At 44.7% G+C, this 27,884-nt stretch overlaps 1 protein-coding gene across 1 annotated transcript in view; it reads left to right on the top strand.

The window, feature by feature from the left end:
- The window catches only part of TGFBI (transforming growth factor beta induced), a 203,286-nt gene that overhangs the window by 100,118 nt on the left and 75,284 nt on the right, over nucleotides 1-27,884 (top strand). The window contains exons 6-7 of the mRNA XM_069763923.1: nucleotides 7,293-7,439; nucleotides 13,975-14,119. Coding sequence (XP_069620024.1) covers nucleotides 7,293-7,439; nucleotides 13,975-14,119 — 292 coding nt within the window. The remainder of the gene's footprint in view (nucleotides 1-7,292; nucleotides 7,440-13,974; nucleotides 14,120-27,884) is intronic.

Genomic DNA, 27,884 nt, shown 5'->3' with positions numbered 1-27,884 from the left:
TAAAAAAATGCCAGACTGCACTCTTTCTAGCATCGGATACCTTTTCAGGCATTGCAGACTGAGCTTTAACCGGATGGCCACGCTGTCCTCCACCAGGTTTTGGCTTTGCCACGCGTTTTGGGCAAGATACGGGCCCGGCAGATGGAACCTGTGGCGATGTTGATGCCTGCTGCGGCCCCTCCTCCTCCTCTGCTTCAGAACTGCTGCCGCCTGCACCCTGTTCCCCCAATGGCTGCCAATCGGGGTCAAGAACTGGGTCATCTAATAACTCTTCTTGTACCTCCTGCGCAACTTCGTCTGTGTCACCGTGTCGTTCGGTGGTATAGCGTTCGTGATGGGGCAACATAGTCTCATCAGGGTCTGATTCTTGATCAGCACCCTGCGAGGGCAATGTTGTGGTCTGAGTCAAAGGACCAGCATAGTAGTCTGGCTGTGGCTGTGCGTCAGTGCACTCCATGTCAGATTCAATTTGTAATGGGCATGGACTGTTAACTGCTTCACTTTCTAAGCCAGGGACGGTATGTGTAAAGAGCTCCATGGAGTAACCCGTTGTGTCGCCTGCTGCATTCTTCTCTGTTGTTGTTTTTGCTGAAGAGGACAAGGAAGTGACTTGTCCCTGACCGTGAACATCCACTAACGACGCGCTGCTTTTACTTTTACCAGTTTCACGAGAGGAGGCAAAAGAGCTAGAGGCTGAGTCAGCAAGATAAGCCAAAACTTGCTCTTGCTGCTCCGGCTTTAAAAGCGGTTTTCCTAATCCCAGAAAAGGGAGCGTTCGAGGCCTTGTGTAGCCGGACGACGAACCTGGCTCCACAGCTCCAGACTTAGGTGCAATATTTTTTTCCCCACGACCACCTGATGCTCCACCACTACCACTACCCTCATTACCAGCTGACAATGAACGCCCCCGGCCACGACCTCTTCCACTAGACTTCCTCATTGTTTTAAAAACGTAACCAAACTAACGTTATTTGTTGCAGTCACACAACTTACACGGTGAGCTATAACTTCAGTATGATTTAGCTACCCCTTTACAGGTTGGTGAGACCACCGCGAAAATCAGGCACAATGTTACACACTCTTTTTTTGGTGGCTGCAAATTAGAGAGATGCCCCACACGCAGGACTGTCACTGAAGCACAAATGTTAATATTAATGTCACACTATTATTTGTTTTTTATTTTTATTTTTTTCAGGAACACTTTAGAAACCCCCCCAAAAAAAAAAAATTGATTTTTGCAGGGAGAATTTAGAAAACAAATGTAACAAACTATATGCTTTCTATGGGCCACTGAGTGAGAGATGACGCACACAGGAATCAGGAGTGGCACACAAGCCCAGAGGCCAATATTTTTCTACCAATGATTGATGGAGTTATTTTCTCTGGTAGATTTTGGAACCCAAATCAAGGAAAAAAAATATAGGCTTTCTATGGACCACAATTGGAGAGAGAGAGAGAGAGAGAGAGAGAGAGATGGCACACCCAGGAGTCAAGACTGGCACACAAGCAGAAAGGCCAATATTAATCTCCCACTGTTTTTTTTTTTTTTTTTTTTTTTTTTCAGGGAGACTTTAGAAAAAAAAATAATAAAAAAAATATGATTTTATCAGGAAGAATTTAGAAACCAAATAAAATAAAATGATTTTTTCAGGGAGAATTTAGAAAACAAATAAAACCAAAAATAGGCGTTCTATGGCCCACTGACTGAGAGATGACGCACACAGGAATCAGGAGTGGCACACAAGCCCAGAGGCCAATATTTTTCTACCAATGATTGATGGAGTTATTTTCTCTGGTAGATTTTGGAACCCAAATCAAGGAAAAAAAATATAGGCTTTCTATGGACCACAATTGGAGAGAGAGAGAGAGAGAGAGAGAGAGAGATGGCACACCCAGGAGTCAAGACTGGCACACAAGCAGAAAGGCCAATATTAATCTCCCACTGTTTTGTTTTTTTTTTTTTTTTTTCAGGGAGACTTTAGAAAAAAAAATAATAAAAAAAATATGATTTTATCAGGAAGAATGTAGAAACCAAATAAAATAAAATGATTTTTTCAGGGAGAATTTAGAAAACAAATAAAACCAAAAATAGGCGTTCTATGGCCCACTGACTAAGAGAGAGAGAGAGAGATGGAACGCTTAGTACTGGCACACAAGCCCAAAGGGCAATATTAATCTCCCTTTTTTTTCCAGGGAGAATTTCTAAAACCCCCCCCAAAAAAAAAATAGGCTTTCTATGGCCCACTATTTGTGAGAGAGATGGGACGCTCAGGACTGGCACAGATGGCACGCTCAGGACTGGCACAGAAGCCCAGAGGCCAATATTAATCTCCCTTTTTTTCTGGGAGAATTTATAAAACCAAAAAAATATTTAAATAGGCTTTCTATGGCCCACTATTTGTGAGAGAGATGGCACGCTCAGGACTGGCACAGATGGCACGCTCACAACTGGCACACAAGCCCAGAGGCCAATATTAATCTCCCTTTTTTCAGGGAAAATTTATAAAACCAAAAAAAAAATTAAATAGGCTTTCTATGGCCCACTATTTGTGAGAGAGATGGCACGCTCAGGACTGGCACAGATGGAACGCTCACAACTGGCACACAAGCCCAGAGGCCAATATTAATCTCCCTTTTTTCAGGGAAAATTTATAAAACCAAAAAAAAAATTAAATAGGCTTTCTATGGCCCACTATTTGTGAGAGAGATGGGACGCTCAGGACTGGCACAGATGGCACGCTCAGGACTGGCACAGAAGCCCAGAGGCCAATATTAATCTCCCTTTTTTTCTGGGAGAATTTATAAAACCAAAAAAATATTTAAATAGGCTTTCTATGGCCCACTATTTGTGAGAGAGATGGCACGCTCAGGACTGGCACAGATGGCACGCTCACAACTGGCACACAAGCCCAGAGGCCAATATTAATCTCCCTTTTTTCAGGGAAAATTTATAAAACCAAAAAAAAAATTAAATAGGCTTTCTATGGCCCACTATTTGTGAGAGAGATGGCACGCTCAGGACTGGCACAGATGGCACGCTCACAACTGGCACACAAGCCCAGAGGCCAATATTAATCTCCCTTTTTTTCTGGGAGAATTTATAAAACCAAAAAAATATTTAAATAGGCTTTCTATGGCCCACTATTTGTGAGAGAGATGGCACGCTCAGGACTGGCACAGATGGCACGCTCACAACTGGCACACAAGCCCAGAGGCCAATATTAATCTCCCTTTTTTCAGGGAAAATTTATAAAACCAAAAAAAAAATTAAATAGGCTTTCTATGGCCCACTATTTGTGAGAGAGATGGCACGCTCAGGACTGGCACAGATGGCACGCTCACAACTGGCATACAAGCCCAGAGGCCAATATTAATCTCCCTTTTTTCAGGGAAAATTTATAAAACCAAAAAAAAAATTAAATAGGCTTTCTATGGCCCACTATTTGTGAGAGAGATGGCACGCTCAGGACTGGCACAGATGGCACGCTCACAACTGGCACACAAGCCCAGAGGCCAATATTAATCTCCCTTTTTTCAGGGAAAATTTATAAAACCAAAAAAAAAATTAAATAGGCTTTCTATGGCCCACTATTTGTGAGAGAGATGGGACGCTCAGGACTGGCACAGATGGCACGCTCAGGACTGGCACAGAAGCCCAGAGGCCAATATTAATCTCCCTTTTTTTCAGGGAGAATTTATAAAACCCAAAAAAAAATAAAATAGGCTTTCTATGGCCCACTATTTGTGAGAGAGATGGCACACTCAGGACTGGCACACAAGCCCAAAGGCCAATATTAATCTCCCACTGTATTTTTATCAGGGAGAATTTATACACCCCACAAAAAAAAATACAGAAAAATGAAAAGGCTTTCTATGGCCCACTATGTGAGAGAGATGGCACACACAGGGATGGCACTCTAGCAGAAATGCCAAATTGCCAATCTTAATCTCCCACCAAAAAAAAAAAAAAAAAAAAAACAGGGAATGTCCTACAATTACTATCTCCCTGCCTGCAGTAATCTCAGCCAGGTATGGCAGGCAGCTACTATCTCCCTGCCTGCAGTAATCTCAGCCAGGTATGGCAGGCAGCAATAAGGAGTGGACTGATGCACAAATGAAATAAAAAGTGTGGACAAACAAAAAAGATAGCTGTGCAGAAAGGAAGGAACAAGAGGATTTGTGCTTTGAAAAAAGCAGTTGGTTTGCACAGCGGCGTACACACAGCAATGCAGCTATCAGGGAGCCTTCTAGGGCAGCCCAATGAGCTACAGCGCTGAGGGGAAAAAAAAAAAAAAAAACTTCCACTGTCCCTGCACACCGAGGGTGGTGTTGGACAGTGCAAATCGCTGCAGCACAAGCGGTTTTGTGGTTAATGGACCCTGCCTAACGCTATCCCTGCTTCTGACAAAGCGGCAGCAACCTCTCCCTAAGCTCAGATCAGCAGCAGTAAGATGGCGGTCGGCGGGAACGCCTCTTTATAGCCCCTGTGACGTTGCAGACAGCAAGCCAATCACTGCAATGCCCTTCTCTAAGATGGTGGGGACCAGGACCTATGTCATCACGCTGCCCACACTCTGCGTTTACCTTCATTGGCTGAGAAATGGCGCTTTTCGCGTCATTGAAACGCGACTTTGGCGCGAAAGTCGCGTACCGCATGGCCGACCCCGCACAGGGGTCGGATCGGGTTTCATGAAACCCCGACTTAGCCAAAAGTCGGCGACTTTTGAAAATGTTCGACCCGTTTCGCTCAACCCTAATGCTGACCATATCATTTATCCAGTTCTCTATCTATTTTTCTGACAATGTTGAAGTTTTATAAAAAGAGGCCATTTCATCAACATTGCATTAAAAGTAAATTACGTCCCAAAAGAAAAACACAGGGAAACCTTGCAGTGTTTTTTCAAAATGGCTTTACATTAGTAAATATGCTTTACAATGTTCATTTTGCATCTATTTTTTTTCTTTTATTTTTTTAATCTATTTTTTTTGTTACATTATCAACCTGCTTGAACCAGGATGGTGTACTGAAAACAAATACTTATCGTTTTTTTTTTTTTTTTTATCAGGTGTCAGCACTAAAATATTCAATGTCGTTACGCCCTGATTACCTGTTTTTTGCCATATTTTTTCTTCCCTTACGCTTTTTTAAGTTTTGGTGCAGAATTTCTGTTGTTTTTCCGCTGTGTTATTTGAAGATCTATGATGTGAGCTAAAGGAGCACAACCCCATCCTTTATTAGAGTCAAATGAAAGGTGTTATTTTTTTTAGGGATAATTATAATAAAAGTTACCACACAATGAAACCCAGCACAGAAAAAGAACAAAGGCAATCAGTAATGCTCAAATTGTGACTTTTTTTTTTAAATCTAGCATTACTATAAAGACATACTGTTTGATTTTTCTATCACTTAATGGATGGTATTTTCCATGGCTATCTTTTATACATACAACTATAATATAAGTTACATAAGTGGAGATCAAAATTGGGACAGGGAAGAAGTAGGATCAAAACCAAGTGTACACAATCAAATTTGCTAGCTGCCATGGTCTTTCTCCCTTGCATATGTCTATCAGAATTGTGCTGCCAACTTCTTTTCAATCATTGAAAAATGGAAGGTAAAACATCATCTAATTGTAAGGAGATGGAAGGATTTGTTTACTATCCTGCTTATCACATTTTATTACTGTTATTAGTGCTACTTAAGAAAGGTTTTAAATTCTATATGCCGTAATCTAAACGCCTAAAATATTGCATGACCTTTCCACCAGAATTCAATATGTTCCTTGTTTAACATATGTTTATATTTTACTAGATTGTGGCCCGATTCTAACGCATCGGGTATTCTAGAATATGCATGTCCCCGTAGTATATGGACAATGATGATTCCAGAATTCGCGGCAGACTGTGCCCGTCGCTGATTGGTCGAGGCAACCTTTATGACATCATCATCGCCATGGCAACCATTATGACATCTACGTCGATACTGTGCCTGTCGCTGAATCAGAGACGCGGGATGTCTACATCCTTTATGACATCATCGTCGCGGTGCCCGTCGCTGATTGGTCGAGGCCTGGCAGCCTCGACCAATCAGAGACGCGGGATTTCTACGTCGATACTGTGCCCGTCGCTGATTGGTCGAGGCCTGGTGGCCTCGACCAATCAGAGACGCGGGATTTCCAGGACAGACAGACAGACAGAAAGACAGACAGACAGACGGAAAAACCCTTAGACAATTATGTATATAGATTCCATATGGAGCAAAAAATATTTTCCTAAAAGAAAGTTGGAGAACAGGGGGGCTTAACCTTAAACTTGTAGAATAAAAGATTAGGGGTAATATTTGAAAGTATGGAGCCTTGGAACAGGTTTCCAGCAGATGTGAATATTCTATTTTAGACGCAAATGTTCAGATTCTTGTAACCTTCAGTGTAAATGACAATACATGTCTGCATGAAAATTGGCATGTAGCGAGATATCAGTGAGATGAACTTCTGGGAGACTTCCAGGGAACTGCCTGGAGCAGTTTAATAATGCACGGTTATATTTTCCAGGTATTCTTATAACATTGGCCAAGACAAACTAAAGAATGACTCAAAAGTTGGAACTTACCAATACATTTTAAATGTGTAAACTGTGAGAAAATGCTTAGTCCCATCTATAATCGCATCATCATAATAATAAGAGTAATAGTAGTAGCACCAGAACCAGATTAGGTTCTGAATGATTCAAGTTGTTCTTTGTATCTGTTAGATGAATTAAGTAAAGTGCTAGTTAAAATGTTTCATTGCTCAGGCCATCTAAGATATCTCTGATTCCTTCTACTGCAGTAAGGATGTGTTCGCACCACTGTATGAACCTTTTGAAAAGTATTGTTTTCTTCATTTTGTTTACTTTTTCAGCCAAACAGGATACAAATGTATAATACATACTCCTTTTTTTTGTTTTAAAGAACAAAATTCAACATATCCTAATAGACAGAAAGTAACTACTACTCTGGGAGCCATCAATGGAGCCCACATTTGTCATATTTTCTAGACACATTAAGTTATCCATAAAGTTGGGTAAATTTAACAAAGACATGCCACTGAACAGAAGTATTCTTTTTTAACAGCCTGTCAACTATACCATGTCATAAAAAGATGGTTTAGAAATGGTATCTACACACTTAACAAAGCCAACGACAAGTTAGTTGTTGAATTATATTTTTCTGTGTCAAGACATTTTGCTTCATTGAGATATTATTGTCAATGATTTATCTCCTATTTTCTAACTGTAATTTTCTTTGTGTACAGATTGTCACAGTAAATTGTGCTCGGCTCATTAAGGCAGACCATCATGCTACAAATGGTGTGGTCCATGTCATCGATAAAGTAATCACAGCAGTCACAAATAACCTTGATCAAGTGGTTGAAACTGAAGACAGTCTGGAAACTTTGAGGGTATGTTCATCATTATTGTGCATTGTCAGTTATATTTCATAAAACCACATTTGTGGCTTCTTTATCCTTACAATAGTACCCTACAATTACCAAAAAGGACAATTATAAGCTGTGGTAACAGAAATTTCTTTAATTGTGGTGATACCGGCTGGAGGTTTTGACTAGTCTGACCAGACTACAGTTATTTTAATGAATGGCCACTTCATACAGCTAATCATTAAGTTGTGGTGTTTTACCGTGAGAACTGCTTAGAATTGCATGAACGAAAAACCTATGGAAGTCTGGCGTTTACAACTGCACTGGACTGTAGAAAACATGTTAAAACAGCTCATTGTACAGTCTGCTTCCTGATATATGCATTAAGGTACCTTCAGGGGTGGATTAAGGGTAGCCAGGGCCCCGGGCTGTTCACACACTGTGGGCCCCCCCCCCGGTCATGTGACGGGGGTCATGTGACGGGGGTCATGTGACGGGGGTCATGATATACCCGAACCAGATTATTCCAGAAAAATGGCCGGGCCCTACTCTACTGTATCCTATTAAATATTTGTTAAAATCTGCAATACAATTTAGGTATATCTTGACCAATAATATCAGATACAAGGAACAAATACCACCGTACCATGACCAGACCACAAATTACAACCACAGTGATCAAATAATATCACATACAAGGAACAAATACCACTGCACCATGTCAAGACCACATATTACCACTTGGTGACCAAATAGCACATACAAGGGACAAATACCACAACACCATTTCCAGACCACATATTACCACCACATAGTGACTGAATACTACAATACTGATCAGTAAAAAAAAACAACAAAAAAAAACACAATACTATCACCATTAGTGCCAGTATTCACAGGAGATCTGTACTTAGTATGCAGTGTCTGTGTAGAGGTAATACAGTGATCACTGGTGACATTGTACACAGGACCTCTGTATATAGTATACAGTGTATAGTGTCAGTGTATAGGTAACACTGACTCACCAGTGACGTCTCTAGGTGAAGTCCTTCATCTTTCATCCAGCACAGACCGCCATCATTTCTCCCAGCCAGGACTCGTTTCTGCAGGAAATAACACAGTTATCTCGAGCTCCGCTTGTAGAACACATTACTTAATTTTTCACAACTTCTACATTACACCACATGAAGAGAAAAAGGCGATATAGTGTCACTCTGCACAGTAACAGGACCGCCCCCCCATTTAAAACAGTATACTCAAAAAATAAAATAAATACATCACTGCAGTAATAATATCCCTTAATTAGCCCCTATGGTAATACTATTCCCCACCCCATGTATCTCATTCCTCGCTCCAGCCATATGTTCTCCCATCCTGCACTCATGAGTATCCATCCTGCCCCATATGATCTCCCCATCCTGCCCCATCTGTCTCCATCGTATCCATCCTGCCCCATGATCCAATCCTGCCCCATGTCTTTCATTCTACCCCGTGTCTCCAATCATGCCCCGTGTCTACATTCTGCCCATGCCTCCAGTCCTGCCACCAGTGTGTCCAGCAATCTGCCCCAGTGTGTCCAGCATATTACCCCCACTGTCTCCAGCAATCTGCCCCACTGTCTCCAGCAATCTGCCCCACTGTCTCCAGCAATCTGCCCCACTGTCTCCAGCAATCTGCCCCCAATGTGTCCTCCAATCTGCCCCCAGTGTCTCCAGCATTTCCCCCCAGTGTGTCCTCCAACATTGCCCCCCAGTATGTCCTCCAGCAATCTGCCCCACTGTCTCCAGCATTGCCCCCCAGTGTGTCCTCCAGCAATCTGCCCCACTGTCTCCAGCATTGCCCCACTGTCTCCAGCATTGCCCCACTGTCTCCAACATTGCCCCCCAGTATGTCCTCCAGCAATCTGCCCCACTGTCTCCAGCATTGCCCCCCAGTGTGTCCTCCAGCAATCTGCCCCACTGTCTCCAGCATTGCCCCACTGTCTCCAGCATTGCCCCACTGTCTCCAGCATTGCCCCCAGTGTGTCCTCCAATCTGCCCCAGTGTCTCCAGCATTGCCCCCCAATGTGTCCTCCAGCATTGCCCCCCAGTGTGTCCTCCAGCAATCTGCCCCACTGTCTCCAGCATTGCCCCCAGTGTGTCCTCCAGCATTGCCCCCCAGTGTGTCCTCCAGCAATCTGCCCCACTGTCTCCAGCATTGCCCCACTGTCTCCAGCATTGCCCCACTGTCCCCAGCATTGCCCCACTGTCTCCAGCAATCTGCCCCACTGTCTCCACCAATGTGCCCCACTGTCTCAAGCATTGCCCCAGTGTGTCCTCCAGCAATCTGCCCCAGTGTCTCCAGCATTGCCCCAGTGTGTCCTCCAGCATTGCCCCAGTGTGTCCTCCAGCATTGCCCCCAGTGTGTCCTCCAACCTGCCCCAGTGTGTCCAGCATTGCCCCCCAGTGTGTCATCCAGCATTGCCCTCCAGTGTGTCCTCCAGCATTGCCTCCAGTGTGTCCTTCAGCAATCTGCCCCAGTGTCTCCAGCATTGCCCCAGTGTGTCCTCCAGCATTGCCCCAGTGTGTCCTCCAGCATTGCCCCCAGTGTGTCCTCCAACCTGCCCCAGTGTGTCCAGCATTGCCCCCCAGTGTGTCCTCCAGCATTGCCCCCCAGTGTGTGTCCTCCATCCTGCCCCAGTGTCTCCAGCATTGCCCCCCAGTGTGTTCTCCAGCATTGCCCCCCAGTGTGACCTCCAGCATTGCCCCCAGTGTGTCCTCCAACCTGCCCCAGTGTCTCCAGCATTGCCCCCCAGTGTGTCCTCCCTCCAGCATTGCCCCCCAGTGTGTCCTCCCTCCAGCATTGCCCCCCAGTGTGTCCTCCCTCCAGCATTGCCCCCCAGTGTGTCCTCCCTCCAGCATTGCCCCCCAGTGTGTCCTCCCTCCAGCATTGCCCCCCAGTGTGTCCACCGTTTAACTGATCAAAAAAAAAAAACAGTCTCCTCCTCACCTGTCCGTGCTCCAGGCGGTGAGCTCCCTTCAGCAGCGCACACTCTCCGGCGACTGACGTCAGATGCCGGCGACGTGTGTGCTGCGGCCGACTTCAGCTGCCAGCCTCCAATTGGCTGGCGGCTGTTGTTGTTAACTATTGATGTGCGGGCGCGCGCCCGCACATCAATAGGAAACCGCCGCAGCACCGGAAAGGGCCCGGTGAGCAGATGAGAAGGGGCCCAATGCGGGCCCCCTCTCTCTGCCCACCGGGTCCGGGGGCACATAAACGCCGCCCGGCGGGCATTCACAGTCTCACAGACGATTATCAGAGGGTTAATCTGTGCGGTAGCCCAGGGCCCCCCCAGACCACTGGGCCCTGGGCTACCGCCCATATTGACCCTCTGATAATCCGCCCCTGGGTACCTTCACACTAAACGATATCGCTAGCGATCCGTGACATTGCAGCGTCCTCGCTAGTGATATCGTTCAGTTTGACACGCAGCAGCGATCAGAATCCTGCTGTGATGTCGTTGGTCGGGGCTAGAAGGCCAGAACTTTATTTGGTCGCTGGCTCTCCCGCTGACATCGCTGAATCGGCGTGTGTGACACCGATTCAGCGATGTCTTCGCTGGTAACCAGGGTAAACATCGGGTTACTAAGCGCAGGGCCACGCTTAGTAACCCGATGTTTACCCTGGTTACCATCCTAAAAGTAAAAAAAACAAACACTTCATACTTACCTTCCGCTGTCTGTCCTCCGGCGCTGTGCTTTCCTGCACTCACTGTGAGCACAGCGGCCGGAAAGCAGAGCGGTGACGTCACCGCTCTGCTTTCCGGCCGCTGTGCTCTCAGCCAGTACAGAGAAGCACAGCGCCGGGACAGACAGCGGAAGGTAAGTATGAAGCGTTTGTTTTTTTTACTTTTAGGATGGTAACCAGGGTAAACATCGGGTTACTAAGCGCGGCCCTGCGCTTAGTAACCCGATGTTTACCCTGGTTACCGGCATCGTTGGTCGCTGGAGAGCTGTCTGTGTGACAGCTCTCCAGCGACCAAACAGCGACGCTGCAGCGATCCGGATCGTTGTCGGTATCGCTGCAGCGTCATTTAGTGTGAAGGTACCTTAAGAATATAAAACTATGAAACACTATAACTCCTACTTCTGTGTATATAGCAAATCTCATTATAGCACTAACTGCCTATGTGCTAATTGCTCAAGAATAGAGATAAGCAGATTCATCCATGGAGGACAGAGTTTGAGTTGAATTTCCTAAAATTCTTGGATTCATGCAAATTTGGACATTTTGAAATTTTATTCTAAAAACTTCTTGTCCTGCACCATTTCCAACACTGCTGAAACGTTAGAGAGCATGGAAACATAATTTTGTAGGTTGGTGGTCAGTATCTGGGCCATTAATAATTAGTAGGTCCCAGTGGAACACCATTTCTATTGCGATTTCCAGTCTCTCCTTTCTGTAAAATAGAAAAAGAGTGAAAGCTATTATGGTCAATAGGGTCATCTCTCTCTCGCCTGTAAAATATAGCCTCTTGTAATGAAAAAAGACTGACTGGCACTTCCAAGCTAACGTGAACAGGTGCCAACTAGAAGCACCTACCTCCATATACAATAAACAGTGCTAAAGCACGTCAATGTAAAATATATGAAGTATGAATAACAATACTGCTTCTGGATACTATAAAAAAAAAGAGACGCTTAGCACATAATGTGGCCAATTCATGCACGCTCATCAACCAACGTCAAGGTGGTCTTAAAACTGATGGGTCCTAGTGTGTCTAATGTGAATACCTCTCTAAGACTGAAGTCTGAATTCTTGGATAGATGTGAATACCTCTCTTCAAAGTCTGATTTTATGGGTAGGTAGGACCCTGCTGCAATTAAATTCCACCACTGCCTCTTATGGTCAGCAAAGTTCTCTCTCTCTCTCTCCTCTCCACCACCTGTATTTTAAAAGTTTTCCAGTATTTAGATTCGTGTGAATGTATTCATCACCACAAATAGAATTTTGAGCTAAAATTAAGCCATTGTGAATTTCAAAAGATCCGTTCATATTTACTCAAGGAAATAAAAACTAGTATGAGTGTGCTTATATATAACTCAATCTAGGCTAAAAAAGTCATTTTTACAATTGAAGATGATCTGCAATGCAAATGGAGACTGTATGATCCAGAGTCTTTGGATCCTCCTTACTTTCAGAGTTTATAGTGTTGAGGAACTTGTATATCTCCTAATGACATTCCTAATATATTGAAGAGTCTAAAGTGCTCAAGAGCAAAACCCTAAGGTCTATTCACTACATGACCAACCATAATCACTGACAAAGGAGATTGTGTTCTCCAAACCACGTTGGATGAACGCTGACCACCATTGCTTGTGACGTCACAACTAGTGAGGAGCATTCTATCCAGCGCATAGTTTGCTGAATGCCACCTGCCGGAGCCCTGCAGACAGTATCATTATTTGTTCCAAGTGGAATTTTGCAACTTCAAAGCACAAAATTACAAATTTAGCAGTAAATCAAAGAATTTCATTAAGAGAGAAGAGAAGCCCCTATGAGGGGAATTTGGTATAGTCTATTTTGCATCACAGATTGTCTTGAATGGTAGGATTCAGTGAAAAATAAGTGCATGTATACCAGTTATTGTTTCTGTAGTAGAATATAATATGCAGAATCGTAAAATGTCTCATAGTTATGCAGGAACCTCACCTTAATGTGATCAGGTATAAGGAACAGTGTTTGTCTAGTTGATCTTAGACCAGCACTCAAGGACGTTATAAAATCATTTTCTGCTTTATTTATTTATCCAACATGATCCAACGGACAAGATAAAATCAAATGCAACACGGAGTTTCAAGTTGGAAACCACTCTTACTCATGGCTCATGATGCTTTGGCTGAGGCCTTTAATTTAATCCTGTTTGTTTAGTTGTCTAATATGACACATAAACAAGAAGATAATGATTTTCTGATGAAATCAAATGTCAAATGCTGGTCTATGATTAAACTCTCTCCAGACATTTACCTCGGGAAGCCATGCCTGTTGTTCTTGTAAAGTGCACTGAGGCTACTTAATGGATTTTGTGGAATCACTTATTGAGCAGGAGTTTAAGGGCTATGGATTCCCCTTCTGGAGAGTGACATACCGGACATGTCAGTGTAAGGAGACTTATAGGACATGCACGGATCCTCTGGGGAAATTAAATATGCAAATTTATTCTTCGAAGCGAAAGAGACTAGAACACTAGTGCCGCCTATTGGAAGCAGCAATCCAGGAAGTCAATATCGAGCCTTGGCATACAACTTAGGATAAAAGACAAGCAGAAATTTTGCTTTTCCTTTTATCCTAAATCATATGGCAAGACTTGTTAAATAGCTGATATTGACTTTTAGGATTGCTAATTTCAATAGATGGCATTGGAGTTCAAATCCTATTTCTCTCAGAAGAAGCAATTTGCATGCTATATAAAAGGGGTGAGCTGATTATCGGATTTTACAATGAACAGTATGTTTTTTCTCTCCTGGAAATTGAAGTAAACATTTCTACTCAATTGTATAACATTTAATTACATTTCCAGACGGCTGTTGCTGCTGCAGGTCTTGAAACCCTACTGCAATCAGAAGACAAACAGTACACTCTTCTTGCTCCAACCAATGAAGCCTTTGAGAAAGTTCCAAAGGAAACTTTGACCAGAATCCTTGGTGATCCAGAAGCACTTAAAGGCAAGATAGCCATGTAGCACCTTTTATTTTTGTCAACAAAGAAGCTATGTATTTTTTTTTTTTTAAAGTGCAGATTAATAAAAGTCTGCTTTAATGTTTAATCATTGTTTTCTACATATCGAAAATTATAGATTAGCAAAGGTAAGATTTATATACTTAAATACTATATCATAAAGCTCTTTAGCCAATCGCTGGAGAGCCATATCTTACTCTTAAGGCCCTCTTGGCCAGCCAAACCCAAATGTGTTCAAAGAACTCTCAATTGTATACCAACAAATATTGGGGAAAAGCATGATCCAACATTTAGAATTTTGACAAGTCGATCTTATTGTTCTTGCCCACGATCCGGAAGTAGCAGTTCTTTGGACTCTGCGTTCTATTGAATTCAGGTAAATCCATGTGTACACTGAACGATGCAGATTCACTGCATTCAATACATTTCTATTGATTAAATCTCTGCTGTGAAGACTAGCATCTCCGCAAGAGAAATTGACATGCTGTGGTCCTGTAAGACTCGCCGCTTGTCAGTGTCAGCTGGTGATCCATAGGCGCACATACACGCATAGTGGACATGGGATTTCTAGAAATCACATTCACTATGCTGTAACATCTGTCTCCTGCGGTTTTGACGCTGCATAAACATACACAGCGTCAAAGCCGCAGCAATTCCTGATCCTTAATACGTACCCTACCCTTTACATGTTTGGCTGCAGTTCATTTAAAGGGACACTGTCACCTTAATTTGGAGGGAACAATCTTCAGCCATGGAGGCGGGGTTTTTGGGTGTTTGATTCACCCTTTCCTTACCCGCTGGCTGCATGCTGGCTGCAATATTGGATTGAAGTTCATTCTCTGTCCTCCGTAGTATATGCCTGCATAAGGCAATCTTGCCTTGCACAGGCGTGTACTATGGAGGACAGAGAATGAACTTCAATCCAATATTGCAGCCAGCATGCAGCCAGCGGGTAAGGAAAGGGTGAATCAAACACCCAAAACCCCCGCCTCCATGGCTGAAGATTGTTCCCTCCAAATTCAGGTGACAGTGTCCCTTTAAAAACAAACAAAACTGTTCTTTACTTACCCTTCATGAGTCCAGTCCAGAATCTCCATTCCTGGTGTCTAATACCCCATTAGTGACTGAGCTAATTTTGACTTTAATGACCAGGCTAAGTTTTTAAATCTGACCAGTGTCACTTTATGTGGTAATAACTCTGGAACGCTTCAACGTATCCAGTGATTCTGACATTGTTTTTGCATGACATATTGTTATTCACGATAGTGGTAAAATTTGTTTGATATGATGCGTTTATGAAAAAAACCAAATTTGCCAAACATTTAGAGAGATTTGAAATTTTCTAACTTGTAATTTTTATGCCCTTAAACCAGAGAGTTGTGCCACACAAAATAGTTAATACATAACATTTCTCACAAGTCTACTTTACATTAGCACAATTTTTTTAAGAATTTTGTGGAGACACAGGGGATCGGTGGGCGCCCAAGTCTGCTAGGACCAGGGATCATCGCGGGTCCCAATCCTGGCTTTCTCCAAACATATCCATGGTTCAGCGATGGCCAATGGAGCAGATCTGTATCCTTCAACTGGGGCTGTAAACCCCTAGGTTGTTTCCTGTGGAATGATAGATATGTGTCCCTGCTGATGATGCCATGATAAATTGGCTGTTATCCTCTCTCTGGTTCTTTGGATGTTAGAATGTCTTGACAGAATCTCTGGCTGTCTCCCTCTCTTAGTCTCTCTGTCTCTGAGTCTCTTTAAACAGAGGCATGTAAGCTATTTTTAGATTTACCCAGCATCCTTCAGTCCACCCTCACAGATAAAAGGAAGAATTGTGGTGACCAAGTTGCCTTGCTTGATTATATAATCTATTTGCATAGATTTTCCTTCTCCGTTTTAAAAATAACAAACTAACTTTCTGGACTAGACAGTGTATAATTAGCATATAAATAAACCTCACTATTCATCAAGGATAAGAATACACTATGTTATATCAAATATCAACTTACAAGTCAATATTCCAGGCTTACACAAACAAGTCTGTTTTCCTGACCAGCCAGAAATCAACACTTAAATCCAAAAAACAACATACAGTTAAAAAGTCAGTTCTTCTTGGTTTGCTAAACATAATTGTCTGGGTAATTAAGATATAATCAGGTTTCTTCACACATGTTTTTTAGAAGGGTTAAAATGATTTTCATTTTTCCAACCAAATTTATAAAAAAAAATTTTAAGGACCACATCATATTTGAAGTGACTTTAGGGTGCATATATGACAGAATACCCAAAAGTGGCATAATTCTAAAAACTGCAGCCCTTAAGGTCTCCAAAACCACATTTAATAAGATTATTAACCCTTCAGGTGCAACACAGGAATTAATGCAAATTTGAATGGAAAAAAAATATTTTACCTCTAAAAAAATCTTGCTTTAGCCCCAAATTTCTCACTTTTGCAAAATGTAACACCAAAAGTGGACCACACAGTTTTTTACCCACTTTTTTATGAGTATGGCAATACCTTACACGTAATCAAAAAGTTCTGTTTGGACAAATGACAGGAGCAATATTTGAATTTTGAGACACAAATTTGGCTGAAAAATGGGGCACAATGTTTCATTTGCAGGGTCCCTAAGGTGCCAAAATAGTAGAAATCCACAACTAACCCCATTTTAGATACTACACCCCTCAGGGATTTTATTCACATGTATAGTGAGCATTTTGAACCCACAGATATGACACATTTCCCAAAAATGTCTCACTTTTGCAAGAGGTAACATAAAAAATGGACCCCTCAGTTTGTTACCCACTTTCTTATGAGCGCAGCAATATTCCACATGTAGTAAAAAAGTTCTATTTGTACAAATGGCAGGGCTCTTAACAGAATTAGCAATATTTGATTTTTGGAACACAAATTTGGCACTATTTGCAATAGATTGTCATATTTACAGAGCCTTAGCGGTTCAAGAGCAACATAAATGTCTTTTAGTAAATCATATCCTGTATTGTATTTATCTAGGAAGATTGTGAGTTGTTTGATACCACCATTTTTTATGCAGTTGATGCAACACAAGTTTGAAAATTTACAATTTGCTAATTTTTCACTGTCTCTTTTATGAATCTTTTTTGTGCATTTTGAGGAACACACTGTTAAGAGTCGAGTTTCCTCTGCTGCACAGGGGGAATCTCGATCCGTGTCTGCTGCGGTCTCCCATGCGGTATCGGCCGCAGTGGGCTCTGCTCAGCGGAGACGTCGCTCCCAGCGTCTCGCTGGGGCTGATTCGGTGGATAGGGTCACTACTGCCTTTTCTGGCTTTCCTATAGTACCCTGCACTGATCTGCGGCGAGCGAGCCTCTCTGGGACTAAGTCCTTGTTTACTCACACTGAGCATGCCCAGGGCAGGGTCTCCCATTGGAGGTCGAGGGCCACATGTTCGGTCACATGCTCAGGTGCTGCAGTACATTCCATTGGTCCTTCTGGAAGGTCCTGAAAGGGCAAAACATGCTCAGGTACTGAAGCACTTTCCATTGGTCCTTCTGGAAGGTCCTGAAAGGGCAAAAACTTCAGTAGCAGCTTCCTGTGCTGCAACTATATAAACTGCGCATGACCGCACGGCCATGCGCTAGTATCGTCTTATGCTAAATGCTTTGCGCCAATGTGGTCATGTGTTTGAATGTGTTCAGGGACCTGGCTGAAATAAGCCCCTAGAATGCTGGCACCTCCGGCGAGGAGATTGTGTTTAAGTGTGTTCAGGGACCCGGCCGAAATAAGCCCCTAGAATGCTGGCATCTCCGGCGAGGAGTTTTGTATGTATGCATGACCACTCACTGCTCACATCTGGGTAGTTGGCCTGTGCCTCTGTGAAAGTCTAACAGGGCACAGATCTTTCCTCTCGCGGTTACTCTGTGAAGCTAACAGAGTTGGTATATACCGCCATATAGAGCCGCCATTATTTAGCAGCAGGTGTTTTCCTGCACGGTGGATCCTGGGTTGCGAACGCACCAATTCCATTTAATAAATTATATATTTGGTGCGTTCCGCCAACCCTAACAGTATACTAGCGCCAGGATCTGGCTAAGTAATGGCGGATGAACAGCGATTGCAGGGGTACATCCAGCTGCTGGAGGGCCGGTTGGCGTCTCTTGAGCGTGCAACCTCGGCGGTGGATGTTACCGCAATAGCTGTTCAGGCTGCTAGCGTGGCTGCAGCAGCTTTACCCACTGCCACCTCTGTTCCGACCCTATCTCACCTTCCTTTGCCTGAGAGATACTCTGGGGACAGTAAGTCCTGTAGGGCTTTCGTGAGCCAATGTGGTATACACCTCGAGCTTCTGGCTGCACGTTTCCCTACTGAGCGGGCAAAGGTGGGATTCATAATCTCTCTCCTGTCGGACAGAGCGTTGGAGTGGGCTACGCCGCTGTGGGAGCGCAATGATCATGTGGTGCGGAGTGTTCCTAGGTTTCTGGACACTCTGAAACAGGTCTTTTTAGGACCTCAAGTCACCCATGATACAGCGATCCAACTGCTGGCTTTGACTCAGGGTTCAACCATGGTCAGCCATTTTGCTGTTCACTTCCGGACATTAGCGTCTGAGTTGGAATGGCCAGATAAAACCCTCATTCCCATATTTTGGAGGGGGCTGGCTGACCATGTGAAGGACGCTTTTGCCACTAGGGAGATTCCCGCCACACTGGAGGAGCTCATAGCCGTATCTACTCGTATTGACCTCCGTTTTAACGAGCGGAGGTTGGAGCGAGCCCAGTGTAGGCAGAGGTTTCGGCTGGCTCCCACCTTCGCCAAACCTTTGGAATCTCCAGTCCAGGCATCCGAGTCACATGAGGCCTTAGAGGTGACACGAGCGGGATCCAAGCCTCAGTCTGCCCGTGCACATAAGGTCCGTCATGTTTGCCAGCAGTCAGGACACCTTGCCTCCAAGGGTCCTCAGCGGTCGGGGAAACGTCAGCGTCTAGTGGCAGTTGGAGGAGGTACACTAGACACGGCGACGTTTTCCTCAAAGTTGTCCTTCAAGGGGACAATTACCATAGGCCCATCCACTCTTATGGTCGAGCTATACGTGGATTCTGGGGCAGAGGGTAACTTTATGTCTTCCGCTTTTGCCCAGCGTCACGCAATACCCTTGGTGATGCTCGCCAAGCCGGTAACCGTTCGAGTGGTAAATGGGTCAACACTACCTTAACAGATTACCCACCAAACCATTCCTTTCACGCTATCTGTGTCTCCATCACATCAGGAGATAATCTCCCTATTAGTCATTCCTGAGGGAATTGATGAGGTCCTGTTGGGGATACCATGGCTTCGCTACCATTCTCCTCATATTGAGTGGTCCTCTGGGAGAATTTTGGGTTGGAGTAAATCTTGTGAGGGTAGATGTCTGAGGGAGTGCGTTCAAGTTGCTACTACACAGGTACCCGCAGATCTTTCCTCTCTCCCCAAGCACTATTGGCCCTATGCAGATGTGTTCTCCAAAAGAGCAGCGGAGACCCTTCCGCCTCACCGCCCCTATGACTGTCCTATTGACCTCTTGCCTGGTGCTGAGCCTCCCCGGGGTCGAGTCTATCCGTTATCTCTCCCGGAGACGGAGGCAATGTCCCAGTACATCCAGGAGAATCTGGCAAGAGGATTCATTAGGAAGTCAGTGTCACCGGCAGGGGCAGGGTTCTTCTTCGTACAGAAGAAGACTGGAGACTTACGTCCATGCATAGACTACAGGGGTCTTAACGCCATCACCGTTAAGAACAAGTACCCACTACCCCTGATATCTGAGCTGTTTGATAGGCTACGGGGAGCGAGGGTATTTACAAAGTTAGATCTGCGGGGTGCTTACAACCTGATTCGCATCCGTGAGGGGGATGAATGGAAGATGGCTTTTAACACCAGGGATGGGCACTATGAATATCTGGTGATGCCCTTCGGGCTCTGTAATGCCCCAGCCGTTTTCCAAGACTTTGTGAACGACATCTTCCGGGATATGCTCACCACCTCGGTCGTAGTCTATCTGGATGATATTCTCATCTTCTCTCCAGATATTGACTCCCATCGGAGAGATGTTCGCAAAGTCTTCGACCTCTTACGGGCAAACTCCCTCTACGCCAAGTTGGAGAAGTGTGTGTTTGAGCAGGAGTCCTTGCCTTTCCTTGGTTATATCATCTCTGCCCAGGGTTTGGCTATGGATCCTGCCAAGCTACAGGCTGTAATGGACTGGCAGGAACCCCATTCTCTTAAAGCGGTGCAGCGCTTTATGGGGTTCATTAATTACTATCGCCAGTTCATTCCACACTTCTCAACTTTGGTAGCTCCCTTGGTTGCCCTCACCAAGAAGGGAGCAAATCCCAAGTTGTGGTCAGAGGAGGTCTCCAAAGCCTTTCTCTCGATCAAGTCACACTTCGCTAGCGCTCCCATCCTACATCGCCCCGATGTTGATAAGCCATTTATCTTGGAGGTGGATGCCTCATCCGTTGGTGCTGGAGCAGTCCTTTTCCAAAAGGATGCTCAAGGTCAGAAGCATCCTTGCTTCTTCTTCTCCAAGACCTTCACACCAGCAGAGAGGAATTATTCCATCGGGGACAGGGAGTTGCTGGCCATGAAGTTGGCTTTTTCAGAGTGGAGACATCTCTTGGAGGGAGCTCGCTTTCCCTTCCAAGTCTTCACTGACCACAAGAACTTGGTGTATCTGCAAACGGCCCAGCGGCTGAATTCTTGCCAGGCTAGATGGTCCCTGTTCTTCTCTCGGTTCCATTTTACTCTCCATTTCCTCTCCGGGGAGAAGAACGTTCGTGCTGACGCTCTCTCCCGCTCTGTGGTGTCATCGGAGGAGGAGGAGCCTCGGCTTATTGTCCCTTCTGAGAGCCTGAGAACTGTAGCTCCGGTTTCGCTAGAGTCTGTGCCCCCGGGCAAGACTTTCGTACCAGCTAACTTGCGACCAGAGGTTCTCTCTTGGGCTCACTCCTCCAGAGTGGGTGGGCATTTTGGGATCAAGAGGACATCTGAGCTTCTGGCGAGAACATACTAGTGGCCGCATATGGCCCGAGATGTCAAGGACTATATTCAGGCGTGTGTTTCTTGCGCCCAGAATCAGTCTCCTCGGCAACGGCCTGCTGGGTTGCTTTACCCTCTACCGGTGGCAGACAGGCCCTGGGAGATGGTCGGGATGGACTTTGTGGTGGGTCTACCCAAGTTGCGTGGCTGCTCCATTATTTGGGTTGTCACCGACCATTTCTCCAAGATGGTGCATTTGGTGCCGCTTCCTCGGTTACCCTCAGCACGGGCCTTGGCGGTCTTGTTCATTAAACACATTTTCCGTTTGCATGGTATGCCTGATAAGATTGTCAGCGATCGGGGTCCCCAGTTCGCATCTCGGTTTTGGAGAGAGCTCTGCCGTTTACTCAGCATAGAGTTTAATCTCTCCTCTGCATACCATCCCGAGACGAATGGGTTGGTGGAGAGAACCAACCAGACTCTGGTGACATATTTGCGACATTTCGTCTCTGCTAGGCAGGATGACTGAGCATCTTTGCTACCTTGGGCGGAATTTGCCCTGAACAACGCCGTAGCCGATTCCACTGGTCAAACTCCTTTTCTCCTTAATTACGGCCAGCATCCGCGTGTCCCTGTGCCCATGCCCGTGTCATCCACCGATTCTAGGGTGGCAGACTGGGCGGTGGAGGCACGTGACATCTGGGACCGCACACAGGATGCCATCCGGGCCTCCAAGGAGAGAATGAGGGTTTCGGCTGATACACACCGGCGCCCCGCTCCGGTCTTTGCTCCTGGCGACTTAGTGTGGCTCTCCGCCCGTAACATCAGGCTGCGAGTTGAGTCCACTAAGTTTGCTCCTCGCTACATTGGCCCGTTTAAGGTTCTGGAACAGGTCAACCCTGTGGTCTACCGTTTGGCTATTCCTCCACGCCTTGGTATCACCGATACTTTCCACGTTTCCCTCTTAAAGCCCGTTCATTTGTCCCGGTTTTCCGAGTCATCTGCTGGGACATCGGGTTCATCCACGGATGAGTTTGAGGTGAATGCTATTGTGGGGTGCAAGGTGGTATGTGGCAAGAAATTTTATCTGGTGGACTGGAAGGGTCACGGCCCAGAGGATAGAACCTGGGAGCCTGTGGAGCACATTCGGGCTCTGCTGCTTATCGCAGCTTTTGAGCGTAGTGAGGCTCAAGGAGGGGGGGCCCTAGGAGGGGGGTAATGTTAGGAGTCGAGTTTCCTCTGCTGCACAGGGGGAATCTCGATCCGTGTCTGCTGCGGTCTCCCATTCGGTATCGGCCGCAGTGGGCTCTGCTCAGCGGAGACGTCGCTCCCAGCGTCTCGCTGGGGCTGATTCGGTGCATAGGGTCACTACTGCCTTTTCTGGCTTTCCTATGGTACCCTGCACTGATCTGCAGCGAGCGAGCCTCTCTGGGACTAAGTCCTTGTTTACTCACACTGAGCATGCCCAGGGCAGGGTCTCCCATTGGAGGTCGAGGGCCACATGTTCGGTCACATGCTCAGGTGCTGCAGTACATTCCATTGGTCCTTCTGGAAGGTCCTGAAAGGGCAAAACATGCTCAGGTACTGCAGCACTTTCCATTGGTCCTTCTGGAAGGTCCTGAAAGGGCAAAAACTTCAGTAGCAGCTTCCTGTGCTGCAACTATATAAACTGCACATGACCACACGGCCATGCGCTAGTATCGTCTTATGCTATATGCTTTGCGCCAATGTGGTCATGTGTTTGAATGTGTTCAGGGACCTGGCTGAAATAAGCCCCTAGAATGCTGGCACCTCCGGCGAGGAGATTGTGTTTAAGTGTGTTCAGGGACCCGGCCGAAATAAGCCCCTAGAATGCTGGCATCTCCGGCGAGGAGTTTTGTATGTATGCATGACCACTCACTGCTCACATCTGGGTAGTTGGCCTGTGCCTCTGTGAAAGTCTAACAGGGCACAGAGCTTTCCTCTCGCGGTTACTCTGTGAAGCTAACAGAGTTGGTATATACCGCCATATAGAGCAGCCATTATTTAGCAGCAGGTGTTTTCCTGCACGGTGGATCCCGGGTTGCGAACGCACCAATTCCATTTAATAAATTATATATTTGGTGCGTTCCGCCAACCCTAACACACACCTCAAATTTTATTGCACTAGTTTTTCCGTGTTCAGATATACTTCCAGTAGGGTGCCAATGTGAGTACTGGACACACAGCTGTGTGTTGTGAATTCTGTGGCAGAGCTCCGTCCTGTGGTCACAAGTGGTACTTCGGCTGATTCTGTCTATGAGCTTCCGTTGGTGGAAGTGAGTGGTACTGCGGCTTCTGAGTTTCCTTCCTCAGGTGATGTGGTGAAGTCGTTAGGTGCTGCTCTATTTAACTCCACCTAGTGCTTTGCTCCTGGCCTCCAGTCAATGTTCTAGTATTGGTCTTGCTTCCTCCTGGATCGTTCCTGTGGCCTGTCTTCCTGCATAAGCTAAGTTTTGCTTGTGTTATTTTTGTTTGCTATTTTTTCTGTCCAGCTTGCTTAATTGGTTTTTCTTGCTTGCTGGAGGCTCTGGGACGCAGAGGGAGCACCTCCGTACCGTTAGTCGGTGCGGAGGGTCTTTTTGCCCCCTTTGCGTGGTTGTTTGTAGGGTTTTGTGTTGACCGCAAAGCAATCTTTTCTATCCTCGGTCTGTTCAGTAAGTTGGGCCTCACTTTGCTAAATCTATTTCATCTCTGCGTTTGTATTTTCATCTCAACTCACAGTCATTATATGTGGGGGGCTGCCTTTTCCTTTGGGGTATTTCTCTGAGGCAAGGTAGGCTTATTTTTCCTTCTTAGGCCTAGCTAGTTTCTCAGGCTGTGCCGAGTTGCATAGGGAGCGTTAGGCGCAATCCACGGCTGCCTCTAGTGTGGTTGGATAGGATTAGGGATTGCGGTCAGCAGAGTTACCACGTCGCAGAGCTCGTCCTATGTCTTTTGGTTATTGTCAGGTCACTTTGTGTGCTCTGAACTTCAAGGTCCATTGTGGTTCTGAATTACCTATTCATAACAGCTGTGCTTATAATAGATGATTCAGCATTTGGTCTTTAGGGTAAAATTGATGGAATTCCAGGACCCATTCAAAGCTTAAAGAGACATTGAGCTGCTAAACAAGAAAATCCTTCTAGGAATTATAACTCACAGAGGAAGGCATGCACATTTGCAGATTATAAAACTTGGTCTTGCTAACAAAACAGTTGTCTTACAATTGCACATATTGTAGCAGGAAGAATAAACTGTACTGGAAGGAAAATGTGGATGAAAATGCAGCCAACTATGTGGAAAAGCTGAGTTTGATCCAAAGATGAAAGAACACTAGCAGGGCTAGAATGACAGGTTTGTCTTTCAGAGACTGGTCGTACAACATCTGTTTAGCTCCATCAATCCCTATTTGAGAGACAAATGTGCCAATAGACGTGGTGCACCATATCTGGCTCCCGCCCGCCAAGGAAGTTGCACAAAACAACCAATCCCCTACAGAATGCTAAAAGTATTGTCTGATACAGGAGGTTCAGCAAGAACCATGCAATAAAACCCATAGTGTACAGGTCCTTCTCAAAAAATTAGCATATAGGGTTAAATTTCATTATTTACCATAATGTAATGATTACAATTAAACTTTCATATATTATAGATTCATTATCCACCAACTGAAATTTGTCAGGTCTTTTATTGTTTTAATACTGATGATTTTGGCATACAACAAATGATAACCCAAAAAACCTGTCTCAATAAATTAGCATATCAAGAAAAGGTTCTCTAAACGACCTATTACCCTAATCTTCTGAATCAACTAATTAACTCTAAACACATGCAAAAGATACCTGAGGCTTTTATAAACTCCCTGCCTGGTTCATTACTCAAAACCCCCATCATGGGTAAGACTAGCGACCTGACAGATGTCAAGAAGGCCATCATTGACACCCTCAAGCAAGAGGGTAAGACCCAGAAAGAAATTTCTCAACAAATAGGCTGTTCCCAGAGTGCTGTATCAAGGCACCTCAATGGTAAGTCTGTTGGAAGGAAACAATGTGGCAGAAAACGCTGTACAACGAGAAGAGGAGACCGGACCCTGAGGAAGATTGTGGAGAAGGACCGATTCCAGACCTTGGGGAACCTGAGGAAGCAGTGGACTGAGTCTGGTGTGGAAACATCCAGAGCCACCGTGCACAGGCGTGTGCAGGAAATGGGCTACAGGTGCCGCATTCCCCAGGTAAAGCCACTTTTGAGCTACAGAGAAGCAGCACTGGACTGTTGCTAAGTGGTCCCAAGTACTTTTTTCTGATGAAAGCAAATTTTGCATGTCATTCGGAAATCAAGGTGCCAGAGTCTGGAGGAAGACTGGGGAGAAGGAAATGCCAAAATGCCTGAAGTCCAGTGTCAAGTACCCACAGTCAGTGATGGTGTGGGGTGCCATGTCAGCTGCTGGTGTTGGTCCACTGTGTTTCATCAAGGGCAGGGTCAATGCAGCTAGCTATCAGGAGATTTTGGAGCACTTCATGCTTCCATCGGCTGAAATGCTTTATGGAGATGAAGATTTCATTTTTCAGCACGACCTGGCACCTGCTCACAGTGCCAAAACCACTGGTAAATGGTTTACTGACCATGGTATTACTGTGCTCAATTGGCCTGCCAACTCTCCTGACCTGAACCCCATAGAGAATCTGTGGGATATTGTGAAGAGAAAGTTGAGAGACGCAAGACCCAACACTCTGGATGAGCTTAAGGCCGCTATTGAAGCATCCTGGGCCTCCATAACATCTCAGCAGTGTCACAGGCAGATTGCCTCCATGCCACGCCGCATTGAAGCAGTCATTTCTGCCAAAGGATTCCCGACCAAGTATTGAGTGCATAACTGAACATTTGTTGGTTTTTTTGTTTGTTATTAAAAAACACTTTTATTTGATTGGATGGGTGAAATATGCTAATTTATTGAGACAGGTTTTTTGGGTTATCAGGAGTTGTATGCCAAAATCATCAGTATTAAAACAATAAAAGACCTGACAAATTTCAGTTGGTGGATAATGAATCTATAATATATGAAAGTTTAATTGTAATCATTACATTATGGTAAATAATGAAATTTAACACTATATGCTAATTTTTTGAGAAGGACCTGTATATGTACGGAACAGCATCATTCTTAGAGATCCTCCAATAAAATGATCATGCCCATATCAGTCATACTAACATGAATGGTCAAAAATGTTTGTTAGAAATCAAGTCCTGGAATTGTCAGAAGATCTGACTTTTCAAGAACATTTGTGTAGTCCACATTCTAGAGTATACAGTGAGCATCTGAGCAAGAATTTTTCTGAATAATAGTTTATCATGTGATAATCAAGTCCTGGAATTAATTGTCAGATGACCTGACTTTTCAAGATCATTTGTGGGGTCCACATTCTGAATTATACAGACATGGGCATATGGACGAGAATTTGTCCGAATAAGTTAGTATGTGAGTGATCAAGTCCTGGAATTAAGTGTCAGATAACGACTTTTCAAGAACATTTGTGGGGTCCACATTCTGGAGTATTTAGATGTGCGTATGTTGGTGAGAATTTGGCTAAATAACAATATGGAATTTGAGTGAGCAAGACCTGGAAGTAATTTTGATATGGAGTAAAATGTGATTTACTGATGAAAATATTTTCTACATTACTTGTTCCATAAAAATTACTCTATTGGGGCCCACTAAGCAGAAAATATAAATGTAAGTTATTTGAAAAAAAAAAAATCCAAAAAATTGTAAGCTGTGTGGTAGGTCTCAAAACAGAGGGAGATAACAAAGTCCTGGCTGTGATGGGAACATGGAGTTATAATAACAGGAATCACTCCTTCTACCATGCTTACTACAAATTTGGGGAGAATTTGGGGTGAGATTAGCAGGGACGGGGCAAAGAAAATATCGCTCTGCAAGTCTCCAGACATCCTAGGACTCAAAGGCTTCCTCTTGTGCAATCGAGTCAAAATATGAGGCACTCAACAACTTTCTCCTTGTGATTTTTTTGTACAGGATAAAACTGTTATACATGGCAATGAATAACTATATTTGGTGAATAAAAGGGATGTTGTGGCAGGTGACCAGAAAAAACAACCCTGATTATGTTCTCGAAGGTCTCAGCTACTCCCGGTAACTGAAACCCCTGATATTTTCTGATGCTGGGGACTGTTATACTCTTATGTCTCAGCGCCGTTAAAGAGTGGCACTGAGGATTAAGGGTATGTGCACACGCTGCAGATTTCCTGCAGAACTGCAGCTTTTTTTCCGCGCAGAAATGCTGCAGATCTGCAAGTGATTTACAGTACAATGTAAATCAATGACAAAACAAAAATGCTGTGCTGATGGTGCGGAAATATCTGCACTGAAAACGCAGCAGATTCAAAAAAGGAGCATGTCACTTCTTTTGTGCAGTTCTGCTGTGTTTCTGCACCCATTCCATAATAGACATCTGCAGGGGTAAAAAAAAGGAAGAAATCCACACAAAAATCTGCAACGTGTGCACAGACCAAAAATAGGAGCAGATTCTGGCCTGCGTTTTCTGCCAAGGCCTCCTTAACTGCTACCGTTAAAAGACATATCGGCGGTTGTTAAGGGGTTAATGTCTGCAGCACTGACATGGCTGCAGTCAATCAGTCAGCTCTTCATCTCTGAGTGGCTCATACCATCAATTTGGGCAGAGCCTCTGAGCTCTGCAATTTGCCGCCTCGCTGTTGATAGGATGTAAATGCTGCAATCG

The sequence above is a fragment of the Ranitomeya imitator genome, chromosome 4 (genome assembly GCF_032444005.1).
Source record: "Ranitomeya imitator isolate aRanImi1 chromosome 4, aRanImi1.pri, whole genome shotgun sequence".
NCBI lineage: Eukaryota > Metazoa > Chordata > Amphibia > Anura > Dendrobatidae > Ranitomeya > Ranitomeya imitator.
This window is presented reverse-complemented; position numbering and strand designations above follow the sequence as displayed.